Source organism: Plasmodium gaboni, chromosome 10 (genome assembly GCF_001602025.1).
Source record: "Plasmodium gaboni strain SY75 chromosome 10, whole genome shotgun sequence".
In the NCBI taxonomy this organism is placed as follows: Eukaryota; Apicomplexa; class Aconoidasida; order Haemosporida; family Plasmodiidae; genus Plasmodium; species Plasmodium gaboni.
The window spans coordinates 119,917-146,260 of NC_031490.1; the positions used below are offsets into that span (position 1 = coordinate 119,917).

Genomic DNA, 26,344 nt, shown 5'->3' on the forward strand with positions numbered 1-26,344 from the left:
ATTAACATATCATATATATATTAGATATATTGCGTTGTCTTCCCTTTTTAATATCCATTCATTTTTTTTTTTATAAGTAATATCAATATAACTATCTGAGAGATAAAGATAACTAGATTTAATTTTCGATAGTTGTATATCACGTGCACATTTGGATTGTATTTTTAAGAAGCCACTAAATAATCCTACATTGGTACAATTCCATAATTTAAAAGATAAGTCTAATTTTGAATAGGAAGCTAGAGCTGTTCCATTAGTATTAAATTTTATGCAATCTATATATTTTTTATGTCCTTGGAATATTTTTAATTTCTTTGCACTTTTTAAATCATATAGATATATACATTTATTTATATTATTTGCTACAGCTAGTTTTTGTGTAAACTTATTAAATGAACATATATTATAATACTTGACTAATGTATATATTAGACTTGTTGATAATTTTAAACATAAAATTCTCACATTATTTGATGGATCTAATGAATTTAATAATATATCAATAATTATATTCATATACCATATAAATATACACTTATAATTTTTTATTAAAATTATTAATAGAAATAAAATTTTATTTATTGATGATACCTTTTTATGCATATTTCCAGTTATATAATGTAATGTTTTTAAAAATAAAAATGGTTCTAATCTTCCTATATTTATTAATATTTTTAAAAAACTAATATTATTTAATGATAATGTATATAATTCAAATATATTTAAAATAAAGTGACATATATTTATATAATTATGTTCATTAATTCTATATATACTAATATCATTTTCCATATTATTATCACTATGTTTTAAATTCTCATTATTATAATGTTTTGAAAATAAAGCCTTCTTTTTATTCTTTTTCTCTTCATATTTATTTGTTATATAATCATGTTTATTATCACCAATATCATATTTATTCAAATGTATATTAGTATTTTCATTATATTTATTAATATGTCCATATATATCATAAGTATCTAATTTATTATAACTGTTATCATAAAATGTTATATAAGAAGTATCACGTTTTATATTATCATTATTATTATTATCATCCACATTTTTATTTTTCTTATCTACCAAGGAATATTTTTTATGAAATCTAGATACATAACCACTATTATTACTATTATTATTATTATTATTATTATTATTATTATTATTATTATTATTATTATTATTATTATTATTATTATTATTATTATTATTATTATTATTATTATTATTATTATTATTACTACTACCATTGGTATCCATCAAATTTGTGATCTTTAATAATTCATACGATTTATTTCGTATATTATATTTTTCCTCATTACTAATATATGAAAAGTTATTATCAAAAGAATTAATCATATTGTTATTACTATTCATATTATTATTACTGTTGATATTATTTTGATTAGATTCATTACCTTCCATTTTATCCAACTCTATATCACTTACATTATTTATATATTCCAAATAATCTTCTAAATAATTTTTCAAATTTATTTCTCTCAAAGAATTATTTAAGATTTTATTATCATTTTTATCAATATTTATTTCTGCATGCACATAATAATCTTTTAATGCTTTATAATAATTCTCATTAACTAATCTTTCATTGAATATAAAATCTTCTTTTTTTAAACATAAATTAAAAGTAACATTAGATACATTTTTCATATTATTTGTAAATATTCCTTTTTGTATTAACATTTGTAGATCCCAAGTTATAGAAAAACTTAATGATAATAAATGTATAAAATGAAATAATTTAAATTTATTAAATTTAATATTTTTTTCTAAAAAATATTTGGTATCTACAAATATATAATAACATATATGATGTATTATTAATGTTATCATACTAGCATTAGTATAAAATGTTTTACAACTTGTTAAATATTCAGATTTTACTAATAATAATAATAATAATAATGTTAATGATATTTCATCTGCATATATAAATGGATATAAATATAAACATCCTATTTTTGGTATTATTATAGATATAATATATGTTCCACTTGTATCATATAATGATATCTCATCTATATTCTTTTCTATTATTCTTTTCTTCTTATTATTTATTCTTAAGATTTCTGTACATGTCTTTGTATATTTATCTAATAACTTATCACTAATATTACGTAATATTCTATACATATAATTCTGTAATTCTAATCTAATACTTTTATCATATGGATACATAGATATATAACTTAATAAAAATAAATTTATATCTATACCACCAGGTAAATTATCAATAATGTATTCATTAAAATTATTTATCACATCTTCATTATATTTTATTTTATACCAACTTTTCCATAATTCTAGAAATCTTAATATAAAACAGATATATAAGGTTTTTATATAAACACTATTACAATATATTTCAATACTGTTATTATAAAAAAATATTTCTTTATTCTTTTGAATATTCCTTTTATATTTCTTACGTCCTCTTTCTTTCAATTTTTCTAATTTATTATTATTAGTTAATGAATAGGAAATATCATCACACTTGTTATTGGGTATATTACTATTTATTTTATTTAAATATACACTACTCTTTTTCTTCTTCATCATCTTAACCTTTTTCCTATTAATATTATTATTATTTATGTAATTTCCTTTTTTTATATATAAACCTATACTCGATTTATCAGACGAATAATTTGATAACTCATCATCTAAATATTTTAAAACCCATTTTGGAGATATATTTGAATTCTTTCTATTTATTCTAATATCTTTATAATAATTATAATGTAAAATATTATAATTACGTCTCTTTGTAAATCCATCTCTTTCTATACGTCTCTTTGTAAATCCATCTCTTTCTATATTTCTTTCAACTTTTTTATTTTTTTCATCACTTTTTATTAATTCTTCATCTTTATTGGTAGTATTATCCATACAAGCATCATCATCATCATTATTTCTATTTATATTATCATTGCCATCATTATTTCTATTTATATTATCATCACCATGATTATTTCTATTTATATTATCATTGCCATCATTATTTCCATTTATATTATCATTGCCATGATTATTTCTATTTATATTATCATCACCATGATTATTTTTATTTATATTATTACTTTTTTTATCATTATAATACATACAATTATATACATTATTATTTCTTAATATATAAGATTCTCGTTCATCATCATTCTCATATTTATTCATTCCTTGGGCACCCTCTTTATAATCACCCACATTATTAGCTATCATTTTACTTTGTCTTATATCAACACTATTATTATCATTACCATTACTTTTTGTTACATCTCTGTTTATTTCTTTATTTTGTTTTGTTTTATCCCCCTCAAGATAATAATTAGACAAATTATTATTTACACTTGCTTGTTTGGTCCAATTTTTATACTTTGAAAATTCTCTAAAATCATTAAAAGCTTTTTTCTTCAGACTTCCAATCATTACATCCAAATAAATATACTTCTTTTTCAATATATCACTAAGGAAGTATTTTTTTTTGAACTTTTTATTATATGGATTATCATATTCTAAATTTAAAGAATCATAAAAAAACTTTTCTTTTTTTCTTTTCTCATTTAATATATATCTTTCTTTACGTTTACTACCAAGAGTTATATATACATCTGTGTCATTCCTTTTACATTTCATTGAATGCATCCTAGAAAAATAATATATCTGTGTAGACATAGGAATAACAAAACTAAAAGAAGATTCCTTACCATGAATACATAAAGAAAATGGTATAGAAGGAAAATTAATTAAAAATGGATATAACTCTTTACATACTTGTATACAATTTTTAGGCATAAAAAAATGATATAATAATTTTGTTAATGGTAAAGATTTCTTGGATAGATTACTATCTCTAAATAAAACAAAACTTATTATAGGTATTTGTGTTTTTACTGTATATTTACAAATATTGTTATTCTCAAAATTATATCTATATATTTTATTCTCACGTTTTAAATTAGTTTCCTTTTTAACCTTTAAATTCTTTTCTTCATTTATATTATCTTTAAATGATAAGTCGAACGATACTTTCATTTTTCCAACATTTTCTATAGAACTATTTAAAATGGATGGAGAGCAAATCGAAGTAGAATAAGTAGATGAAAAGGATGACGAATAAGATGAAGACGATGACATATAAGATGATGATGATGATGATAAATAATTTATATTACTATCTTTATTCTTATTAAAAATATAATCATTTTGTGAATATCTTAAATTATTATTATTTACATTATTCACAAGATTATATTTATAATTCCTTTCTGATATATTACCATCAAAATTATAATCATAATAATTATCTTCTTCCATATCATCCGTCGTATATCCATCATCTATTATATTATAATTCTCAAGTCTATTCACATCTTTTATTTTAATCGTATTCAAAATATTTAAATGTGTTATATTAATACCTAATTTTAAGTAACACTGATCATATGAAAAATTAGTTAAATGCATAAATTCTGAATCATATATAGATCTTATAAATTGACCAGTATTATAATTATATATATATATATAATTATTTAACAATATTATATATAACAAAGATGAATATGTATTTATATATATATTATTTATTAGTTTGTAATTTATTTCATTTTTTTTTTCTAATTTTCGACATGTACAATGGAAACAGACACTTGTCATATTTTTTAATTCTTTTTCTTTTTTTATAATATAATATTCTTTATTATAAATATATGGTTTTATTCCTTTTTTTTTTTTTTTCTTCTTTGTATTATATTTAATATGATTATCATTGTTATCACTATAACTTTCTTCTTCATTTTTTAGAAGATGTTCATGATCACTTTGGTCATCATATGTTTCATACTTGTCATATTTTTCACCACATTTTTCACCACATTTTTCATCGTTCATTTTATTACTACACATTCTTATGCTACCCTTTTGTATCCCTTTCATTTTATTAACACTTTTATATATATTCTTATATATATCAAAAGAATATTTTTGTTGCTCTTCATAATTATTTAAAGAACAAACCTGCATTTGTTTCCTACCAACAAACATATTATAATAATAATCATCATAATTTCCTTTCTGCAATAATTTCATGCCTATACTTTTTTTATGTTTTAATATGTTCAATAAATTATATATATTTTTATTTTCCTTTCCAATATGACTTGACCTTCTTAATAAACTATGTACATAATTATAAATAATTTTTTTTTTTTCTTCTTTGATTTTTTTTTTTTTTTGATTTTCTTTTTTTTTAAAAAAATACATATATTTGTTATTTTTATATTTTTCTATTTCTTCATCAGTTGTTATGCATATTTTATATGGATCATTTTGACAAAAAAAATGGAATCGATTTTTATCATAATATATAGGATTTAAATTTAATAACATGATATTATTACTACTATCACAAGTTAATATCCAATGATCTTGTTCCATTTTTTTAAAATTACTCATATCTTCTTTAATTATTTCTTCAAAATTTTCTTCTTTCTTTTTATCTTTATCATGTTCATCTTTTTTCTTTTTTTTATTATTTGTAACAAAACAAGTATCAGAAATATCTTTTTTCTTTTTTAAATTATTAGAAATATAATTTTCTTTTACAACTTTATGAATACTACATACATAAGACAAATGACAATTTTTTAAAATCTTAACAAGAGAAAAATTTATTAACTTCCATATAAAGATATCTCCATGATTACTACCACCTATTAAAAAATTATTCTCATAATATAGTGTTGTAATAAACATATCCTTATTATATCTATTATACATTTTTTTTGGAATATATAAATTACGAATCACCTTTTCTTTATTCAGTTTATTATTATAAGAATTTATTAATGTGCTCGTAACAGAGCCGTTAGTATAGCTGATAATAATATATATATTTAAATTATGATGTGCTATAACATAAGAGCAAATACTACCTTCACTTTTTTTCATATCACAAGAGGAACTATTACTATTATTATTATTGTTGTTATTGTTGTTCATGTTATTTATATTTAAATCATATTCATTTATATTATCATTTAAATTTTTTGTCTTTTCCTTCTCCATACAATTCTTATCATCATATTCATTTATATTAGCATCCTTTCTATTAATAGTATATCTATCTTTACTTCTGATCATATGAATAACCCGTTCTATATTTTTCTTCTTAGGCAACAACCACACCTTTTCTATTTTTGATGTCTTATACCATATATTATATAAATATTCATATACTATTATTCTACGTCTATAATTTTTATTTACAAAAAAAAAGAAAAAATCTTCTTTACATTTAGAATGTTTCTCAATAGGATTATATTTATAATTTTTATAATCCTCAAAAATAACATTCTTCTTTTCATCATCACATATAAATTTTATATTCTCATTCTTTTTATATTTCCTTCTTTCAATATTTCTTTTTTTAATTCTATTATCTATTAATTCTTCATTCGAGTTATTCAACCTTTTTATATATTCCGAGGAATATATCTTATTACTATATAGGTTCATATCAGCACTCTCACTAATTTTAATCTCGAAATTTTCTTTATTCTTATTATTCATAGAATCTACACTATCTTTTACTCTTTCATCACTTTTCATAACATTCTCACGATAAATAATCAAAGGAACGGCACTATTAAAGGAACCTAACAAATCCTTTGACACCTTTGTCAAAAAGAAAGATTTTATATTCGACTGAAACGATAAAAACAGACTCGAAAATTTTAATGGTAAGGTGTATGTGTAGAAATTTCCTTCATTTGTCCAAGCAATAATTGATCCACATATATTCTTAGATAATTTCTGCATAATGTTGTAAGACTTTTTTTTAAAGCCCATCATTTGGAAGATACCTAAAATGAAAGGGAAAAAAAAAAAAAAAAAAAAATAAAAATAAAAAATAAAAATAAAAAGAAAAAAATAAAAAAATAAAAAATAAATTATTACTATGTTCATTGGTGCTTATAAAATGGAGCTATGGAAAATAATATGAACAAATATATATATATAAACATATATATATATATATATATATATATATATAAACATATATATATATTTTTATTTTTATTTTACCTGATGAAAACTTCCATATAGGCCTACGAATAACCTGGATTCCAACCCAGTGAGTATTATGTGATGTCCTCTTTTGTGTTTCTTCATAATCTGGACAGAATAAATCCATCAAGGGGACAAAATATGAAGACATATTTGACGAAATATTTGTTGACATATCAGATACATTATTTAAAGATGATACACATTTTCTTTCATAAATAATTAATCTTGTTTTTTGTAATAAAATAATATAATTATCTATTATAGCTATTTGACTCGAATATGCATTGGTAGCTATTTCTAATGTTTTTTTTTCGAATTCATTTAAATTAGCTATATGTATTGGATCTATATTATATATACCCATATATTTTTTATATATATCTTCTTTACCTTTTATATATTTCTCATTTTCTTTTAAATTAATATCATTAGTTGAACTAATACGTGTTTTTATTAATTCATCATATATACAATTTTCAGATATATCTTCTATCATTTCATTATATAATTCTAATTCTGTTTTTTCTGTTCTAATAACAAAACGACATTTACATTTATAATAATTTAAAAAATCAGTCAAATCCCAACATATAACATCTCCGTTATTTAAAGAAGCAGAAATTAAAACTGGGCAATAAAATAGATTATTTAAACGATCATTAACTTCTTTATCTTTTAATTTTAAATAATCATCATTTAATATATTATTATTATTACTCATATTATTATCATTATTATTATTGCCTATGTAAAGATCTTCAAATAATTTCTCATAACTTTTCTTCACACTATTATCATTCATATCCTTTTCCTTTTTATCATTCATACTAAATAATTTACGTTTTAATAATTTAAAACATTGTATAACCGACCTTTGATTATCTTCCTTTAAATAAGGAACAACACCCGTAGCTATAGAGCATAATTTTAAATCGGACGTATGAATGATATTCTTTCGTTTATAATTTTGACCTTTCATATTATAATTATTATTATTATTATTATTATTATTGTTGATGTTGTTGTTGTTGTCGTTGTTGTATCGATTGGCAACTCCAAATATATTCTTCAATTTCATAGTGTCCTCATGAATATTATTATTTATATCTTTATCTAGATCGAACTTATTATATGCCATATTTTTATTTTTATTATTAATATAGATATTATTTTCTTGAGGATCAGATGACATATTATTATTTAAATAATCATACATATTATTCATATTGTATATATTATTATCATCTGATCCATAGGATGACGAATAATATTTATCATTAATATCACCAATATAATAATCTTCTTCTTCTTTTGTATCATTTTGATTTGGGTTCTTCTCTTTCTTATTATATTTATTCTGTTTATTCTGATAAGGATCAATATTTAGCTCTGCTATTATTTCCTTGTCTGTATTAGCCCATATATCAACAACAAGAACTTTTTTCTCTCCACTAATTAATAAAAATCTTCTATCTGGTAATATTCTTAAATTATAAATAATAAAATCAAAGTTTTTTAAAACTTTAAAACATCTACCTTCATCAATTGACCAGAAATATATTATATTATCTAGATGTAATGATATCAATACTTCTTTAGATACACATTCAATTAAAGAACAACATGTTAAGCCGTAACATAATTGTAATATGCTATTATTGCATGTATTATTACTATTATTTAATAAAATATTATAAGGTAATAAATTAATTCGGTTACAAAATCGTTTTTTTTTTTTCTTAACAAATTTTTTATAATTACTATTATAATTACTATTATGATTACTATTATAATTACTATTATTCATATTATTATTATTATTTTTGATATTATCATTATTACTTATCTTTTCAGTATTAACATTTTGATCACTATCATTTATATTATCACCAATTTTATTATTATCCATATTTAATGATTCCTCTTTTTTATTTTCTTTATCATTATAATGATCATCAACCATATGATTAGTACTACTACTAAAACTTTCACTAATTTTATTATCACTCTTATCATCATATTCATCATCTTTCTTTATATAACCTTCTCCGATTATATCTTTTTTTATTTTATTATCAACATATTCAATTTTATTCTCATCTATCCTAAATAAAATTATACTACCCTCATAACTACCAACAGCTAATGTATTACAATTTTCATTTACAGCATAACATGATAAACTAAAAGGAGAAGAAAAATTAGGCCAAACCACAGACCCTAATTTTAAATCTTCATTCATCCTTATTTCATATTTTTAAATAAAACAAAAAAAAAAAAAAAAAAAAAAAATAAAAATAAAAATAAAAATATATATATATATATATATATATATATATATATATATATATATATATAACATATAACATATAAGGTAAACTTATGACTATTTTTTTATATTTAATATTATAAAAATATGATTAATATATTCTTTATGTGAAACAAAAATAAAATAAATAATATTAAAATGAAATGGCTATCTGATAGATAAATCTAAACAAAAATGAAACGAAAATATTATATATATATATATATATATATATATATATATATATATAAATATATCAAATATATACATATATATAATATAATATATTAACAATTCTTATGTTATATTGTTCATATAAATATATTTTTAAATAATTATTTAAATTATATTATATTCAAGTTATAAGATAAATATTAAACATAATAATAATAGGTAAATGATATAATATATATATTATATATATGTAATAATTTTTTTTTTTTTTTTTTTTTTTTTTTTCAACTTGTTAATTTTATCAATACGTATATTTATTATATATATATTATATATATATATATATATATATATATATATATATATACATACTTAGTAACACTATTCTAATGTTTAAATGATTATATATTTAATTTTTTTTTTTATTTTATATTATTTTATATATATATATGTATATATATTTTTTTTTTAATTATTTCCTATTCATTTAATATTACACATATATTAAATATTCTCATATAAAAAAATACACATATGTGATTTAAAGTATAATGCAATATTTTATATATATGTATATAAATATGATATATTTTATTTACATATCAAACATATATAATATATAATATATATATATTTTTTTTTCTATAATTAAAACCTCATTTGTATCACCTTTCAATAAAGAAAAAAAAATAAATAAGACTATGTTAGTATATAAGATTTTTTTTTTTTATTACTAATTTTTCCACCTTAATATAATTTTTCATAGTAGGAGAACAAATTTTAAGCAACAATAAGGAAGAAAAAAAAAAAAAAAAAAAAAAGTGTGCAGACGTGCATACAATCAAATATTGTTATTATTTTTTGTATTCTCATATATATATATGTATAATATATTTTATTTTTTTTTTTTAAAGTTATTCAAGTTTGTTATATGTTGTATTACATATTATAATATTTATACATATTACTTTTTATAATATCATTTTAAAAAATAACCATAAAGAAAGAAAGTTGAATAGTTATTTTTTAAATCCAAAAAAAATATATACATACAAATAATTTATGTATATATATTATGTCACCTATTTGTATTACATTTATTTTTGTTGGTTAATTTATTTTTTTTATATTTCAACCTTAAGAAAATTAAAAGAAAATTCATTGATATGCTTATTTGTTCATAAGCAATATTATGCTTAAATTTAGGCATACATATATATATATATATATATATATATATATTAATTATATTTATATTTACTTTTTCTTTTTTTAATATCATATATTTAAATATGGTTATTCTATGAAAAAAAAAAAAAAGAGGCAAAAAAAAAAAAATTTATATAATAATAAAAATAATGATATAATATATAGACATATATATTAAGTATATATATATATATATATAACATAATATAATAATAATAAAAATCTATATATAATTAATTTTTTTTATTATAAACACAAATACACATTAAATAAAAAATATATGTATATATATATACATATAATTAAAGTATAAATTCTATAATATAAAAAAAAAAAAAATTGGAAATCATAAAAAATAATAAAAAAAAAAAAAAAAAAAACAAATTAATATAAATACATACATATATATATTATTTGTTCTAATTTTTATTAATATAAGAAAAATAAACAATATATATTTATATAATATATCATAATGCATATTTAAAATCACTAATATATTTTAATTAACAAACAAAAAAAAAAAAAAAAAATAAAAATAAAAATAAAATAATAAAATAATAAAATATTTAAATAGCATTTTGTTTTTTTCTTTTTAAAGACTTCTTATAACTTTTTTACCACACACACATATATATATGATAAATATGTGTTCTTTGTATGGTTCATCTTTAGAATTACTTCAATATATTAACAAAAAAATATATCATACTGTCATCATTATGTATATATATATATATATATACAATTATAACTTTCAGAATATTTCACTTTTTTGAGAAACATTTCTCTTTTAACAAAAAAATAAAAAAATAAAAAATAAATAAAATATATATATATATATATATATATATATATATAATGACTATTTTATTTCATTTTATTATTTTTATTTTTAAAAATGTTATATATGATCATCATTATTTTCGTTGGACATACCTGCAGCATTATCATCATTTTGATTATGTTCTGTATCATTTTCATCAGTTTTATTACTTCCATCTTTATTTTTTTCATTTTTTTTTTTATCTTTATTATCATAACTTTTTAACCAATTTAATTTATCGAATAGATATTTTTTGACAGTACTTTGTCTTCTGGTAGTATTCCTTTGTTCTTCGTTTGAATCATTATTATTAAGAACATCAGAAGGGTTGTGATTATGTGTATTGTCTGTATTGTTATTATATTTATAACTACTACTTGTATTACTATTTCTTCTATCTTCATTAATATTATCATTATTATTATTATTATTATTATTGATGATGTTGTTTTTATTATTCTTATTAGCATTAATGCTTTTTCTGTATTCCTCTTCATTTTTATAATTTCTTGATTTTTTTCGAGTTCCCTCTTTTTCATTATCACTATCTCGACTTCTCCTTGTGCTATTGTTACTATTACTTGCATTACTATAAGTATTATTATTAACCCTTTCATATAATCTCTTTTCATTTTTTTTAGTTGTACTTGATTTACCTGTATTTATATCAAACGATGCTCTTATATCTTTTACTTTATTTTCATTCTTATCATTTAATTTGTTTTCTTTTGAGACACCTAACGATAATCCTGTATCATTTATATTAGATTCAACGTGTTCAGAATTTGCATTTTTTTCTCCTTCATCATTTCCACCATCTCTTCCACCATCTCTTCCATCACCTCTTCCATCACCTCTTCCACCATCATCATTATTTACAATATAATGATCATTATTAAAATTACAACTATAATTTATATTGGCAAAAACATCACTTAAATCTGTTAGATATAACTGCGATATAGTCCTTGTGTTATTATCGTTGCTTCTATCATTCGAATTTGTTCTTTCACTTATTACATACACATTCGATGTATCAAAAACATTTTCATGTAAATATGATGAGTTATATGTATTATTATCATAATAATTATTCCTACGTCTTGTGTTATTATTATCATCATTATTATTGTTATTATTATTATCATTATTATTTCTTACATTGTCTGAATCATTATTTCTTTGCCCTCTGTTATTATTTTTATTAGTTTCATTTTTAGGTGTGCAGTAGTAATAATTTTCTTCCTCTACTTCGTCATCTTGTATATTAAAATAATCTTGATCCATATTACGTCTATTACTACGTCTATAATTACTATAACGATATCTACTATTATAATTATTCTGTCTTGATGATGAACTTCTATTATTATTACCACTTGACACATTACACATATCTTCATTACCTTCATTTTTTTCATTCCCCTTATTATTATTGTTACTACTACTACTACTACCACTTGAATTATTATATACATCTTTATTATCATCATGATCATTTGTTTTTTTCCTCTTATTTCTTTTCTCTTCTTCATTTCCTTCCTCCCTATTTATTTCGTCCTTTCTATTATTTTCATTCCTTTCTTCATATGACTCATTATATTCGGAGCGGGTTTCTTCAACTTGAACAGCATCTGGATTTTCTTCATTAATATTTACACTGCTTCTATTTCTATTACTGCTGCGAGTAAAAAAATTATCAGGTGATAAATAAATTCTGTCTATTCTATAAGAATCATTATTTCCTGATAAAAAACTGTTAAAAACTTGTTGTAGTATTGAAGTGGTTTGTTCATTTGTAAAAGAATCTAATATATTAATATCGTAGTCATCTCCCAAAGCACTATAATTGGTTTCGCCTACATTATGTCTACGACTATTATTATTATTGTTACTATTATTATTATTATTGTTATTGTTATTATTATTGTTATTATTATTGTTATTATTACTGCCATCATTATTATTATTATTATTATTACTTCCATCATCATTATTATTATTATTATTATCATTATTGTAAGTATTATTTCTAGACATTTCAGTATTCAATCTTTCCCTCAATTCTTCCCTCTTACAATTATATTCCTGATCATCAGTAGGTAACTCAAATCTGCATGTAGGACATGAATTTCTTTCTTTCAACCAAGGAATAATACAAGAACAATGAAATACATGTCTACATCTCTCATTGTCTGTAATTCTATGAACCTCATCATTTTCTTTATATTCCTCTCTACATATTGCACATGATTCTAATTCTTTTGCTCTCTCTTCTGTTAGTTTTTCTACTTTCAAATTCTTAATAACTTCTTCTGAAGCTGGTGGAGGACCATTTCGAGATGGATCGCTTTCCATTATTATTGTTAATACTTGATCTAGTGATATGTTGTCAAATGTATTTGCAAACATGTTATCTATTAAATCATGAAAATTAAAACGCCCTGGAGTATTAAAAGGTATATTTGTTATATCAATAGCTCTTGTTATTATTCTTGGATTTCTTGTATTCCTATTATAACTATAGGTTCTTCCAAATATATTTCTATTCCTATTTTCATTTTGGCTAGTTTCATTTGTATTACTTTCGTTTCTATTTTCATTAATACGACTAGAACTTCTACTACCCACATTGCTATTATTATGTTCATTATTATGGTCATTATTATTTTCATTATTGTTGTTATTATTGTTATTATTGTTATTGTTGTTGTTATTATTGTTATCGTTGTTGTTATTATTATTTCTATTATTATTATTTCTATTAATATCATTAGAATTGTTTGACGAACCTACAGCAGCTGTGAAATGCACTTCTGCATCAGCAGATCGAAATGTAGGATTAAATATTTGTTGATACATATTTCTAAATAACATAAAGTCATTAAAAAAATTATCATGTTCTCCTCTCACATGACTATTTCTACTATAATTATTACTACTACTACTACTATGGTTGTGATTATTATTACCACTATTATTATTATTATTATTATTATTGTTATCATAATTTGTTCGGCTTCTTGTTGGAATATTCGCACGATAACCAAAATTGTTCATATTTCTATAACTATAATGTCTATTATTTATATTATTATTACTATCACTATTATTATTATTATTATTTCTGTTATTATGTCCACTTCGACCTTCTCCTGTATCTCTACTCACATGTATGGAATGAAAACTCAAAGGGTCATCTTCATCGATTTTCTCAACAAAACCTACGTTGTTACAACCCTTACATTTTATTTCACCATTATAAATAATTTCAACATCACTAGTTCTTTTTACATCTTCACAACTATGACAGAAATAATCATAATCATCAACTTGATTCATGCTATTTTGTTTATTATTTTTTAAAACTATAATATATTTGAAGGGGGTGGGGATTTGCAAAAAAAAATATATATATATGACAAATATATAAATATATATAAATATATATAAATATATATATATATATATTATAACAAATGTTGACAAAAAAAAAAAAAAATAAATAAAAAAAAAATAAAAATAAAATATTTAAATTTAATGTCTCATATATATATATATATATATATATATATATTTTATATTTTTCAAATTTAATCGGTTAAACAAAAATATTATATATATATATATATATATATATATATATGTTTATCTATTTATATATACTTTTTGATTAGAGCCTGATATTATATCCTTTCTTTTTATATTTACTTATATAATATATATATTATATATTTTTAATATAATTATCTTCGTACTTTATTATTATTTTTTTTTTTTCTAATTTAATAAATAAATATACATATATATATATATAAATGCTTTATTCATATACATATATATTTAAATCGTAATATATATTGAATGAGTATCATAAACTTCTTATTCCTTTTTTTTTTTTTTTTTCTTTTTCTTCAATATATATCATATGCATCACTTCTTATATAATAATATTATTATATATATCTCAATAGTACGTATGCAATTAAAAGTTTATAATATAAAAATATAAATTTATATTATATAATAAATAAATATATATAATATATATATATATAACTGCTTTATATATTAATATTTATTCCTCCTTTTTTTTTCATTTAACTTAATTTTTTATTTCTTATGCATCAAATATATATGTAATATATAAATATATATATATATATATATATATATTGAACGCATAATATATGTACATATATAATAATATAAAGTATTTTTCCTTCTTTCAATCTTAAAATAAAAAATATATATTATAATATATATATATATATATTATATATATAATTATTTGCTGGGATGTATATCTATATATTTTTGTTATAAAAAAATATATATCAATAATATTATTTTATTTTATATTATATATAAAAAAGTACTTATTTTTATTTACATTTAATATTATATATATATATATATATATATATTTTATATAAATCTTATTTTTTATTTTTTATTTTTTTTTTCTTTACTTATTTATTAATTAATCATTTTGTGCTTGTATTCCTTAAAAAAATATTTATATATATATAAGTAGAATCTTTTATTATAATCAAAATATATATCTTTTGTTATTTTTTAATACTTTTTTTTTGTATAATATTATTTTAAAATATGTATAAAATACAATTATAATTTTATATTCAAAAATTAGATATTATATATATAATATAAATATATTTAATTATATATATATATATATTTTTTTTTTTTTTTTTTTTTTTTTTTTTTAATTACAATTACACCACTACGACATATATATAAATTTATAAAAAAAAAAAAATATAATATAAATAATAATATTATATATATTATATATATATATATATATATATTTATTATTATATATAATATATTATAATAAAATAATTATATGTATATATAAAAAAAAAAAAAAAAAAATACATGTATATATATAAATAATAATATTATATATATGTATATATATATCTTAATAATATATATTATAAAATCATATTATGTATATATATGCAATAAATGTATTATTTATATAATATTTATTGTGATAAGATAAATAAATACGTAAAGTACATTTTTATATAAAAATATTAATTATATTTTTCTTATTTTTTATAATTTTTTTTCCCTTCTTTTTTTTTTGTTATCTTTGTATATGATATAATATTATAACTATATAAATATTTTCTCATTTAAGTGTAAAAATAAAGAAACAAGAAAGAAAAAAATTTTTAAAATATAAATATATTTAATCTTGTATATAAATATATATATATATATATGTAAAAATAAAGAAACAAGAAAGAAAAAAATTTTTAAAATATAAATATATTTAATCTTGTATATAAATATATATATATATATATTTTTTATTAACATATAAATTTGAAGAATATTTTACGCATAAAATAATTAAATATAAAATATTATATAAAATTAAAATTAAATATAAAATATTATATAAAATTAAAACATTACTTCAATAATTAAAAGTTTATCTTTTTAAATCTATATATATATTATATATATGTTAATATTCATATAAATATATTATAATATATTATATTATATATTTTATTTTGTTTGTAAAAAAATACACTTATATTCTTATAAACTGAAAATTTATATATATATTATATATGTATGAGAAAAAAGAAAAAACTTTAATTCATCATATAAAAAAAAAAAAAAAAAAATTTACCTTTTATATAATTTTTAATAATATTATATATATATATTATATTATACCCATTTAATATTATTAAAATATATTTACGTGTCCTTTTTTTTTTTTTTTTTTTTTTTTATATATGTACATTTGAATTATAATAAAATATCTAATAAATATCTTTTTAAATATAAAATCCCCATGTTAAAAATATAACTATATAAAATATAATAATATTACGATCATCAATATATTATATATATATATATATATATATGTATTATTCTTATATAAAACATGTTTTTGTTTTTATAACAAATAAATGAACATTCCTTGTGTTTTACTTTTTTTTCTTTCTTTTATTTTAATTTTCTCAAGAACAAAAAAAAGATATGTTATTTTTTATTGTACTTTTTTCTTTCTTAAAGGATTTATATATAATATATATAAATATAAAAATATATATATATATATATATATCTAAATTTTTTTTTTTTTTTGGTGATACAATATGAATATGTTATAAATGTGATTCTTATTATGTAATATAATAATGATCATGTTTTATTTTATAGAAACAAATAAAATTATAATTTTATAAAAAAAGAAAATAAATGAATTACCTTTCTATTTTTTAAAAAATAAAATGAACACACACGTTAAAATTTAGATTATTCACATATAGACTAGTAACAATAATATATATATATATATATATATATATATATTTTAAATTTATTATGTTATATGAAGCCAAGTTTAAATAATTAACTATTTCCTAATTGAACATAAATATATTATAATTATATTATATATATATCACATAACGACCTTATTTTTTTGGATCCCTTAAAAAAAAAAAAAAAAAAAAAAAAAAAAAAAAACCATTATATGATATATTATACATACCTTTATTCTTTAATGTATTTAAAAGTACGTACAATAAAAAAAAAAAAAAAAAAAAAAATTGGAAAAACTTCAAATTCGCAAGTATATATAATAAGAAACAATCCGACATTTCTAAGACAAATATATTTTTATTTTTTTTTGAGTTGTTTATCCTATGCATATTATTAAAAATAACAAAAAAGATTATATTATATAAATTTCCATCCATATATATATATATATATATATATTTTTAAAAACTTATTTTTATTTTTATATATTATAAATATATTTTTTATTTTATATATGATTAAGTTTAAATTCAAAATTAGGTATTTAAAAAATAAATAAATAAAAAGATAAAACTATAAATGTGTACAATTTCTACAAAATCGTAACAATTATATAGAAAAAATAAAAATGGCATATTCATAATATATATATATATATATATATATATACATATAATAATATGCTTACTTTTTTTTTTTTTTTTTTTTTTTTTGTAATATACAAATAAATTGTATTTCCCCCCATAAATATAAATAATATATATATATGTATGTATTTTTTAAATACTTATATATTTATTCAAATTTTTAATCATTATGTGGGGAATTATTTTTAATTACACATATTTTTTTTGAATCTGACCATTGTTCATTTTCTATAAGATCATCTTCACCACTTTCTCTTGTATCTACCTTTGTAATTGATTCCTCTGAAACTCTTGTAATTCTTTTTTTTGTAGTAGTTTTTTTTAAAACTCTTGTTTTTTTATTTGACATATTAATATTATCATTTTTTTCTAATATATCATCTTTATTTATATATTCTTCTTTCATAATTTTTTCATTCACACTCTTATCTCTTTCACTTGTATATGTATCATCATCATATCCTTCTTCTTCATTTTTTTGATCAACCAAAAATTCATCCTTTATATTTTTTGTTTCTTCATTATTATAATTTTCTTCATCTATATCTTTAGTACTCCTACATACACTTCCATCACGTAATTTCATTTCAGATATATCATCATATAATTCATTTTTTGTTTTGGCATTTTTTTCATTTTCATATTTGTTTTTACTTTTTATATTTCTTCCATTCCCCATATCACTTTCTACATCATTGTCATAATTATGATCCAATTTTTCATTTCTATTTTGACTATCTTTTAAAGAAGAAATATTCTGATCTCCCTCCTCTTCTTTTTCTTTTTCATTTTTAATATTCTTTTGATCATTATCTATATCATCATTTGTATTATTACCGTGTATATGTTCACAAACCTCTTCACTTGAATTTAATATTCTTTTATTCTTACCATTTATCATCTTTTCTTCATCATCTCTTTCATAACATATGTCGTCATCCCTATCAGCCTTCATATTGTCATTTCGATGACTAACATTTCTATCATAGGTATGGTCCCTATTAATTATACTCATACTTCTTGAACTTTTCCTATATTTTTTTCTTTCATCAATGTCACTCTTATTATCGTCCTTATCATCTCTTCTAAAATATTTATTTCTTCGAATATTCCTTCCCCTGTTATAAAAGTTATGCCTACTACTACGATTCATTCGATCAAAAGTAAATTTATCTCTATTATAGGGTCTTTCTTCACGAATATATCTTTCACTTTCTCTATATTGATCATTATCTGCTCTCACATAATTTTCACCTCTCTCTTTATTCTTATATCGTGTACTTAAATCTGAGTCGTTATATCTTATAACATCTACAGATTTTCCATAAAATTTTTTTCCATTCAATATATTAATAGCATCCTTTGCATTCTCATGATTATAAAATTCAATAATTCCATATTTTTCCTTACTATGATAATCTTCTACTATATTTGCATAGCTCACTGAACCTACTTCCCTACCAAAATCTTTAAGATCTTGCCAGCTAGCTTTTTCATCAATATTTTTTACAACAATTCTTAATGAGTTCCTTCTTTCAATAGATTCATTACCAAAATTTGTTGGTGAATAATTTCTAGACATTTTAAAATTGAAATGGGTTCTATTATCATTCTTATGTACATATGAATTCATATTATATTGATGCTCTTGAACACTTAATTCTTCACCAAAAAACATTTTCCCATTTTCTTTTTCTAATGCATTTAATGCATGCGAAGCTTTATAATATTCAATAAATGCAAATCTTCTTTTCCATTGCATATGCATTATATCACCATATTGCTCAAATCTTCTTCTAACATCTTCTTCTCTTGCATTACTTGAAATATTTCCTACAAATATTTTACATGCACCTATTTTTTTATAGGCATGGCTTCGGAAGTCTCTTCCTCTTTCTCTTCTTATTGCACCACTAGGGGGTACCCTGTGAGAAAAATCTTTTTTATAATATGGATTTTCATTATGATGAAATTCTTTATGGGGATGATCCCTGGGATGATATCCTTCACGTTGATACTTTTCATGTCGGTGTTCTTCATGACGATGTTCTTCATTACGACGTCCTTCGTTATGATATCCTTCGTTATGATATCCTTCTTTATGATATCCTTCTTTATGATATCCATCGTTACGATGTCCTTCATGTCGATACCCTTCATAATTATTTTCTCTATGTCTTTTTTCTTCATAATGCTCTTGATATGATCTTCTGCCTTCTTTTTCATCTCTTGAATGTCTTCTCATATGCATTCTCTCATTCCTTCCTCTATTTTCATATTCAGCAGAAAATTGATTTTCATTATAATTATTTTTATTATTATAACTATTATTATTGTTGTTGTGGTTGTCCCTTTCATATCTGCCTTTTTTTTCATAAACATTATCATCATTATTCCTATCATACATACTTCCTCTTTTTCTATCTACAGACACATTTCTTCTTGGTGATCTATTACTATAACATCTTTCTCGTGATGGAGCATCTCGATGAAAATCTCTTCTACTTCTTGAAATATTTCTATTCCTATCACCAGGATAATTTTCTTCATTTCTCCTTCTCTCATAATTTTCAATAGATCCTCTTCTTCTGTCGTTATTATTATACATATTGTCATTTTTATGACCTTCTCTTCCGACAGTTCCCGTCATATCTTCTCTACTTCTTGATAAGTCATGTCTACGACCTTCATTCATATAATAACTACTTTTCTCTTTCATATGGCTATCTAATTTGGTTCCATAACTAGTGTTATCAGATTTCTCATATTTTTCATCTCTATATTGATATCTCCTTTCAGCGCTATATTCTCCTTTTCTGCTCATACTATACTTTCCCATGTTTCTTTTTTAAAAAATTGGGGTAAAAAAAAAAAAAATATTATATATATATATATATATATATATATATATATATTATATTATATATATTATATATATATGATGACAAGGCCCTCAAAAATGCGGTCTCTTTAAATATTATAAGTTTATAAATATATATATATTTTTATATATATGTACATATAATTTTTATTTTTTCTAAAAATATGTTCAAAGGATAATTCTTAATACATAATAGTATAAACATGAAATATAAAGAATAATATATCATATACCATAAATATCTACTAATATATATATATATATATATTATATTATGTACTTCACATATATCTTTTTTCAACACATATTCTATATAAAATTATATATTTCTTTAAAATAAAAAAGAATTATTCCATTTATTTTTTAAGATATTATATCTTTATATATATATATATATATTTATTTATTTATTTATATAAAGTCCTTTTTATTATCACTCTTTAAAAAAAAAAAAAAAAAAAAAATTTTATTTTTTTAAACATATTTATTATTTCTCCTCATCAACATTACAAAAAATATAGAAATATAAATAAAAGAAAAAAATTAAAAAAAAAAAAAAAAAAAAATATGGCACTCAAATATATATTATAAAAATTTACACAATAATATAAATATACTATAAATACATATTTTTCTATATTTAATATATTATATTAATTATTAAACTTTTCATCGTGTGAATTTCCAATATTTTCTTATAATAACTCATTAAATAATAATAATATATATATTTATATATATATATATTCATATAACATTAAAATATTTGTTATAAGCATAATATATATTCACATTTAAATGTTTTATTTTATTTTATTTTTAATATATATAATTATTTTTTTTCTTTTTCCCATAAACACAATTAAATTTTTAATTTTTATTTCCCATCCTTGTAACAAGCTCTTTTTTATATATTGCTCTTCAGGTATTTTATATATATATTTGAATATATATACATACAATCACTTTTCTATATATATATTATACATATATATATATATAATATATAACACATAATATAATATATTATATTATATTTATTATATTAAATATATTTATTTGAAAAAGTTTTATTTCATAAATCTATATTTTTTTATATTTCATTATGTTCTTTATTTATTTTTTGTTCCCATTTCTTATTGTATATAAATTATATAATAAAAAGTAAATGTGATAAATTCTTTACAATATTATATTTAAATTGTTATATATATATATATATATATATATATATATATATTAAAAAAAATTATGTTGATTAGGATATTATTATTAGGTGTATTATTATATTCTACATATATGTACATATAACGAATAATTTTTTACATGTTTTCCTGAGCATTTTTTTTTATTTATAAGAAGATAATATATTTAATTTATACTTATATATATATATATATGTTATATATTATATTGTAATATTTATTCATTTTATTATTATTAATTCAATAGGAAATTTTATTAAAATAAAAATAAAGATAAAAAAAAAAAAAAACAAACAAAATTATTTCTTATTTTAATTCATTCAAATATCGTATTTATGTAATAATAAATTCAACTTCAAATTTTTCTGTTCTTATTATTTTATCATATACCATGAATTGTATAGTGTGATATATATATATATATATATATATATATATATATATTTATTATTAGAATCCTTATTTGATGTATATTCAAAATAAATTCAATCAATAAATTTTAAATTATATATATATATATATATATAACATATAATTTTGTTTTTTACCCTATTCACTTTAATATAGGAATAATTAAAGGGGATATGATTATTAAATAGCTATACATATAATAAACATATTATATTTCAATCTATAAAGATTTAACAATATTATTATTCCAAAAAAGTATATGTGTATGATGCATTCGGTTACTGAAAAAATCATTTCATCTTTTATATTTTGTTCTATTCTTTTTTCTCACACATATATTTAATTTTCTTAATACATTTATATAATCAAACATAAGTGCTTTCAAAAGAAATAATAAAAAGTTTATAAATATATAAATATAAATATATATATATATATCCTAATGTGAATAAAAAATATTTCTTTTATGGTCCTTTTCTACATACTGTAATGTATATCCTCAAGTTCATATACTTCTAATACATTAATATATTACAAAATAAAATCATTCAAAAATAATCCCCAATTTTTTCTCAATAGACATATTCAAAGAAAAAAAAATAAAATAATAAATAAAAAATAAAATAATCGTATAAGTTATATTCTGTTATAAAAATTAAAAGACATCTAAACTGGGAAAGCAAATAGGAAAAAAATAAAAAAAAAAAAAAGAAACAAAACAAAACAACAAATAATAATAATTTATTATCTTATTAACTAATTTTCCATTCTATATATCTTATATAAAGTTACAACATTTACACATTATATAAAATTATTTAGACCATATCAATATTTCTATAAGACTTATATATTAATTGTTTTTTATACTTATAGTTAATTTTATTCATCATTTTTCTCTTATCATACTTTACATAATGCTAGAAAAAAGTTTTAAAAACATATTATTAACTTTTTAATACTACATGGAGTTCCAACAATTATTTTATAAAACTAAAAACAAACAACTTCAATATCCATATAAAGATATATATATATATATATATATATATATATATATATATATATATAAATATATATATTCAAGAAAAGAAAAGGAAAAACATATTATATTTATATAGGTTATTCAAATTTTACTTATTTATCAAATTAGTTGTATAAATTTTTTTTTATTTTTTGTTTTTTGTTTTTTCGAGCTATTCTAATGATATATATAACTTTGTATTTTCATGTTCCCATATAGATTATTTATTTTGTACTGTTTGATTAACAATTTTAATTTTAATTTTAATTTTAATTTTTTCATTTGCCATTTTTTACTTTTTTTTTTTTTTCTAATATAAATTTTTGGCTAGATAGCCATTATTTTCCCCAGTATTATACTAATTATAATTCTGACTTGTTCATGTAAAACTTAAAATAATAATAATAATATATACATTATATTAATTTCATAAAGATAATAATAAAAAAGAAGAAAGAAATTAGATTATTTGGCAAACAATAATTTTACAAAAATATATATTGACTATATAATTATGGATTTATAATAATATAATTTGTATTGATCAAACCTACACACAAGGTTAATAAAAATAAGTATATTCCATATTAAGATTTTCTTAAATAAATTTACAAGCAATATATTTCATTGGGTTCTAAATATATATATATATATATAGTATTTTTTTCTTTAAACAATTTAAATTAAATTAAATATTTAATCAACTATCATAAATTAAATAGACACATATATTTAAGTATTCACAGATAAAAGAATGATAATATGTGGTTTTATAAATTATTGAGTATATAAATATTATTCTGAATATTCCTTGTAATTTTTTTTATATACATTGGAATAATAATGTATATATTTATAATTGTTGTAAGATATCCTTCGTGTATTCGAAAAATTATAAAAAGATTGGTTACAAATAAAAATCCGTATTAATAAAATATACCTATATTTCTATATTAATATATATACCTATATATATATATATATATATATATATATATATATATATGTGTTTATAATATCTCCTAAAAATTAAATTATGATCCCTTAATTAAATATAAAAAAAAAGATGAATATACTCCATTGCTGTAAAATTTACATATTCACAATTTTTTCCCTCTTTATTCTTTTTTCCATTGATATTACTTATAAATAAAATCATAATAAAAATTTAAGACAAAAATAAAATAAAATAAAATAATAAAATAAAAGAATGAAAGTGAATATCTGTATACCATATTGAATATTTAACACACATTTCGTGTAATTCAAATGTTTGTAGTGATAAAATTAAAAAGGGATTTCACATAAAAAATAACATAATATATTATATATATATATATATATAGTGTTGTAATAAACATATCCTTATTATATCTATTATACATTTTTTTTGGAATATATAAATTACGAATCACTTTTTCTTTATTCAGTTTATTATTATAAGAATTTATTAATGTGCTCGTAACAGAGCCGTTAGTATAGCTGATAATAATATATATATTTAAATTATGATGTGCTATAACATAAGAGCAAATACTACCTTCACTTTTTTTCATATCACAAGATTTCATATTATTATTATTATTATTGTTGTTCATGTTATTTATATTTAAATCATATTCATTTATATTATCATTTAAATTTTTTGTCTTTTCCTTCTCCATACAATTCTTATCATCATATTCATTTATATTAGCATCCTTTCTATTAATTGTATATCTATCTTTACTTTTCATCATATGAATAACCCGTTCTATATTTTTCTTCTTAGGCAACAACCACACCTTTTCTATTTTTGATGTCTTATACCATATATTATATAAATATTCATATACTATTATTCTACGTCTATAATTTTTATTTACAAAAAAAAAGAAAAAATCTTCTTTACATTTAGAATGTTTCTCAATAGGATTATATTTATAATTTTTATAATCCTCAAAAATAACATTCTTCTTTTCATCATCACATATAAATTTTTTATTCTCATTCTTTTTATCTTTCCTTCTTTCAATATTTCTTTTTTTAATTCTATTATCTATTAATTCTTCATTCGAGTTATTCAATCTTTTTATATATTCCGAGGAATATATAAAAAGATTGAATAACTCGAATGAAGAATTAATAGATAATAGAATTAAATAAAGAAATATTGAAAGAAGGAAAGATAAAAAGAATGAGAATAAAAAATTTATATGTTATGATGAAAAGAAGAATGTTATTTTTGAGGATTATAAAAATTA

The 26,344-nt window shown here is 18.7% G+C and overlaps 3 protein-coding genes across 3 annotated transcripts; all 3 read right to left on the reverse strand.

The window, feature by feature from the left end:
- Positions 1-9: 9 nt before the first annotated feature.
- On the reverse strand, positions 10-9,331 carry PGSY75_1004200 (putative membrane protein; the record flags this gene model as incomplete). The annotated part of the gene is made up of 2 exons (XM_018785808.1): positions 10-6,881; positions 7,105-9,331. The coding sequence occupies 2 exons, from the start codon at positions 9,329-9,331 to the stop codon at positions 10-12; spliced, it is 9,099 nt and encodes a 3,032-aa protein (XP_018641425.1).
- Positions 9,332-11,684: 2,353 nt separating this feature from the next.
- PGSY75_1004300 (putative E3 ubiquitin-protein ligase) lies at positions 11,685-14,948 on the reverse strand (the record flags this gene model as incomplete). Its single annotated transcript, XM_018785809.1, has 1 exon — positions 11,685-14,948. One exon carries the CDS (start codon positions 14,946-14,948, stop codon positions 11,685-11,687), a length of 3,264 nt encoding a protein of 1,087 aa, XP_018641426.1.
- A 3,792-nt stretch (positions 14,949-18,740) lies between these two features.
- Positions 18,741-21,419, reverse strand: PGSY75_1004400 (putative RNA-binding protein; the record flags this gene model as incomplete). The annotated part of the gene is made up of 1 exon (XM_018785810.1): positions 18,741-21,419. The coding sequence occupies one exon, from the start codon at positions 21,417-21,419 to the stop codon at positions 18,741-18,743; it is 2,679 nt and encodes an 892-aa protein (XP_018641427.1).
- Between the last annotated feature and the right edge of the window lie 4,925 nt (positions 21,420-26,344).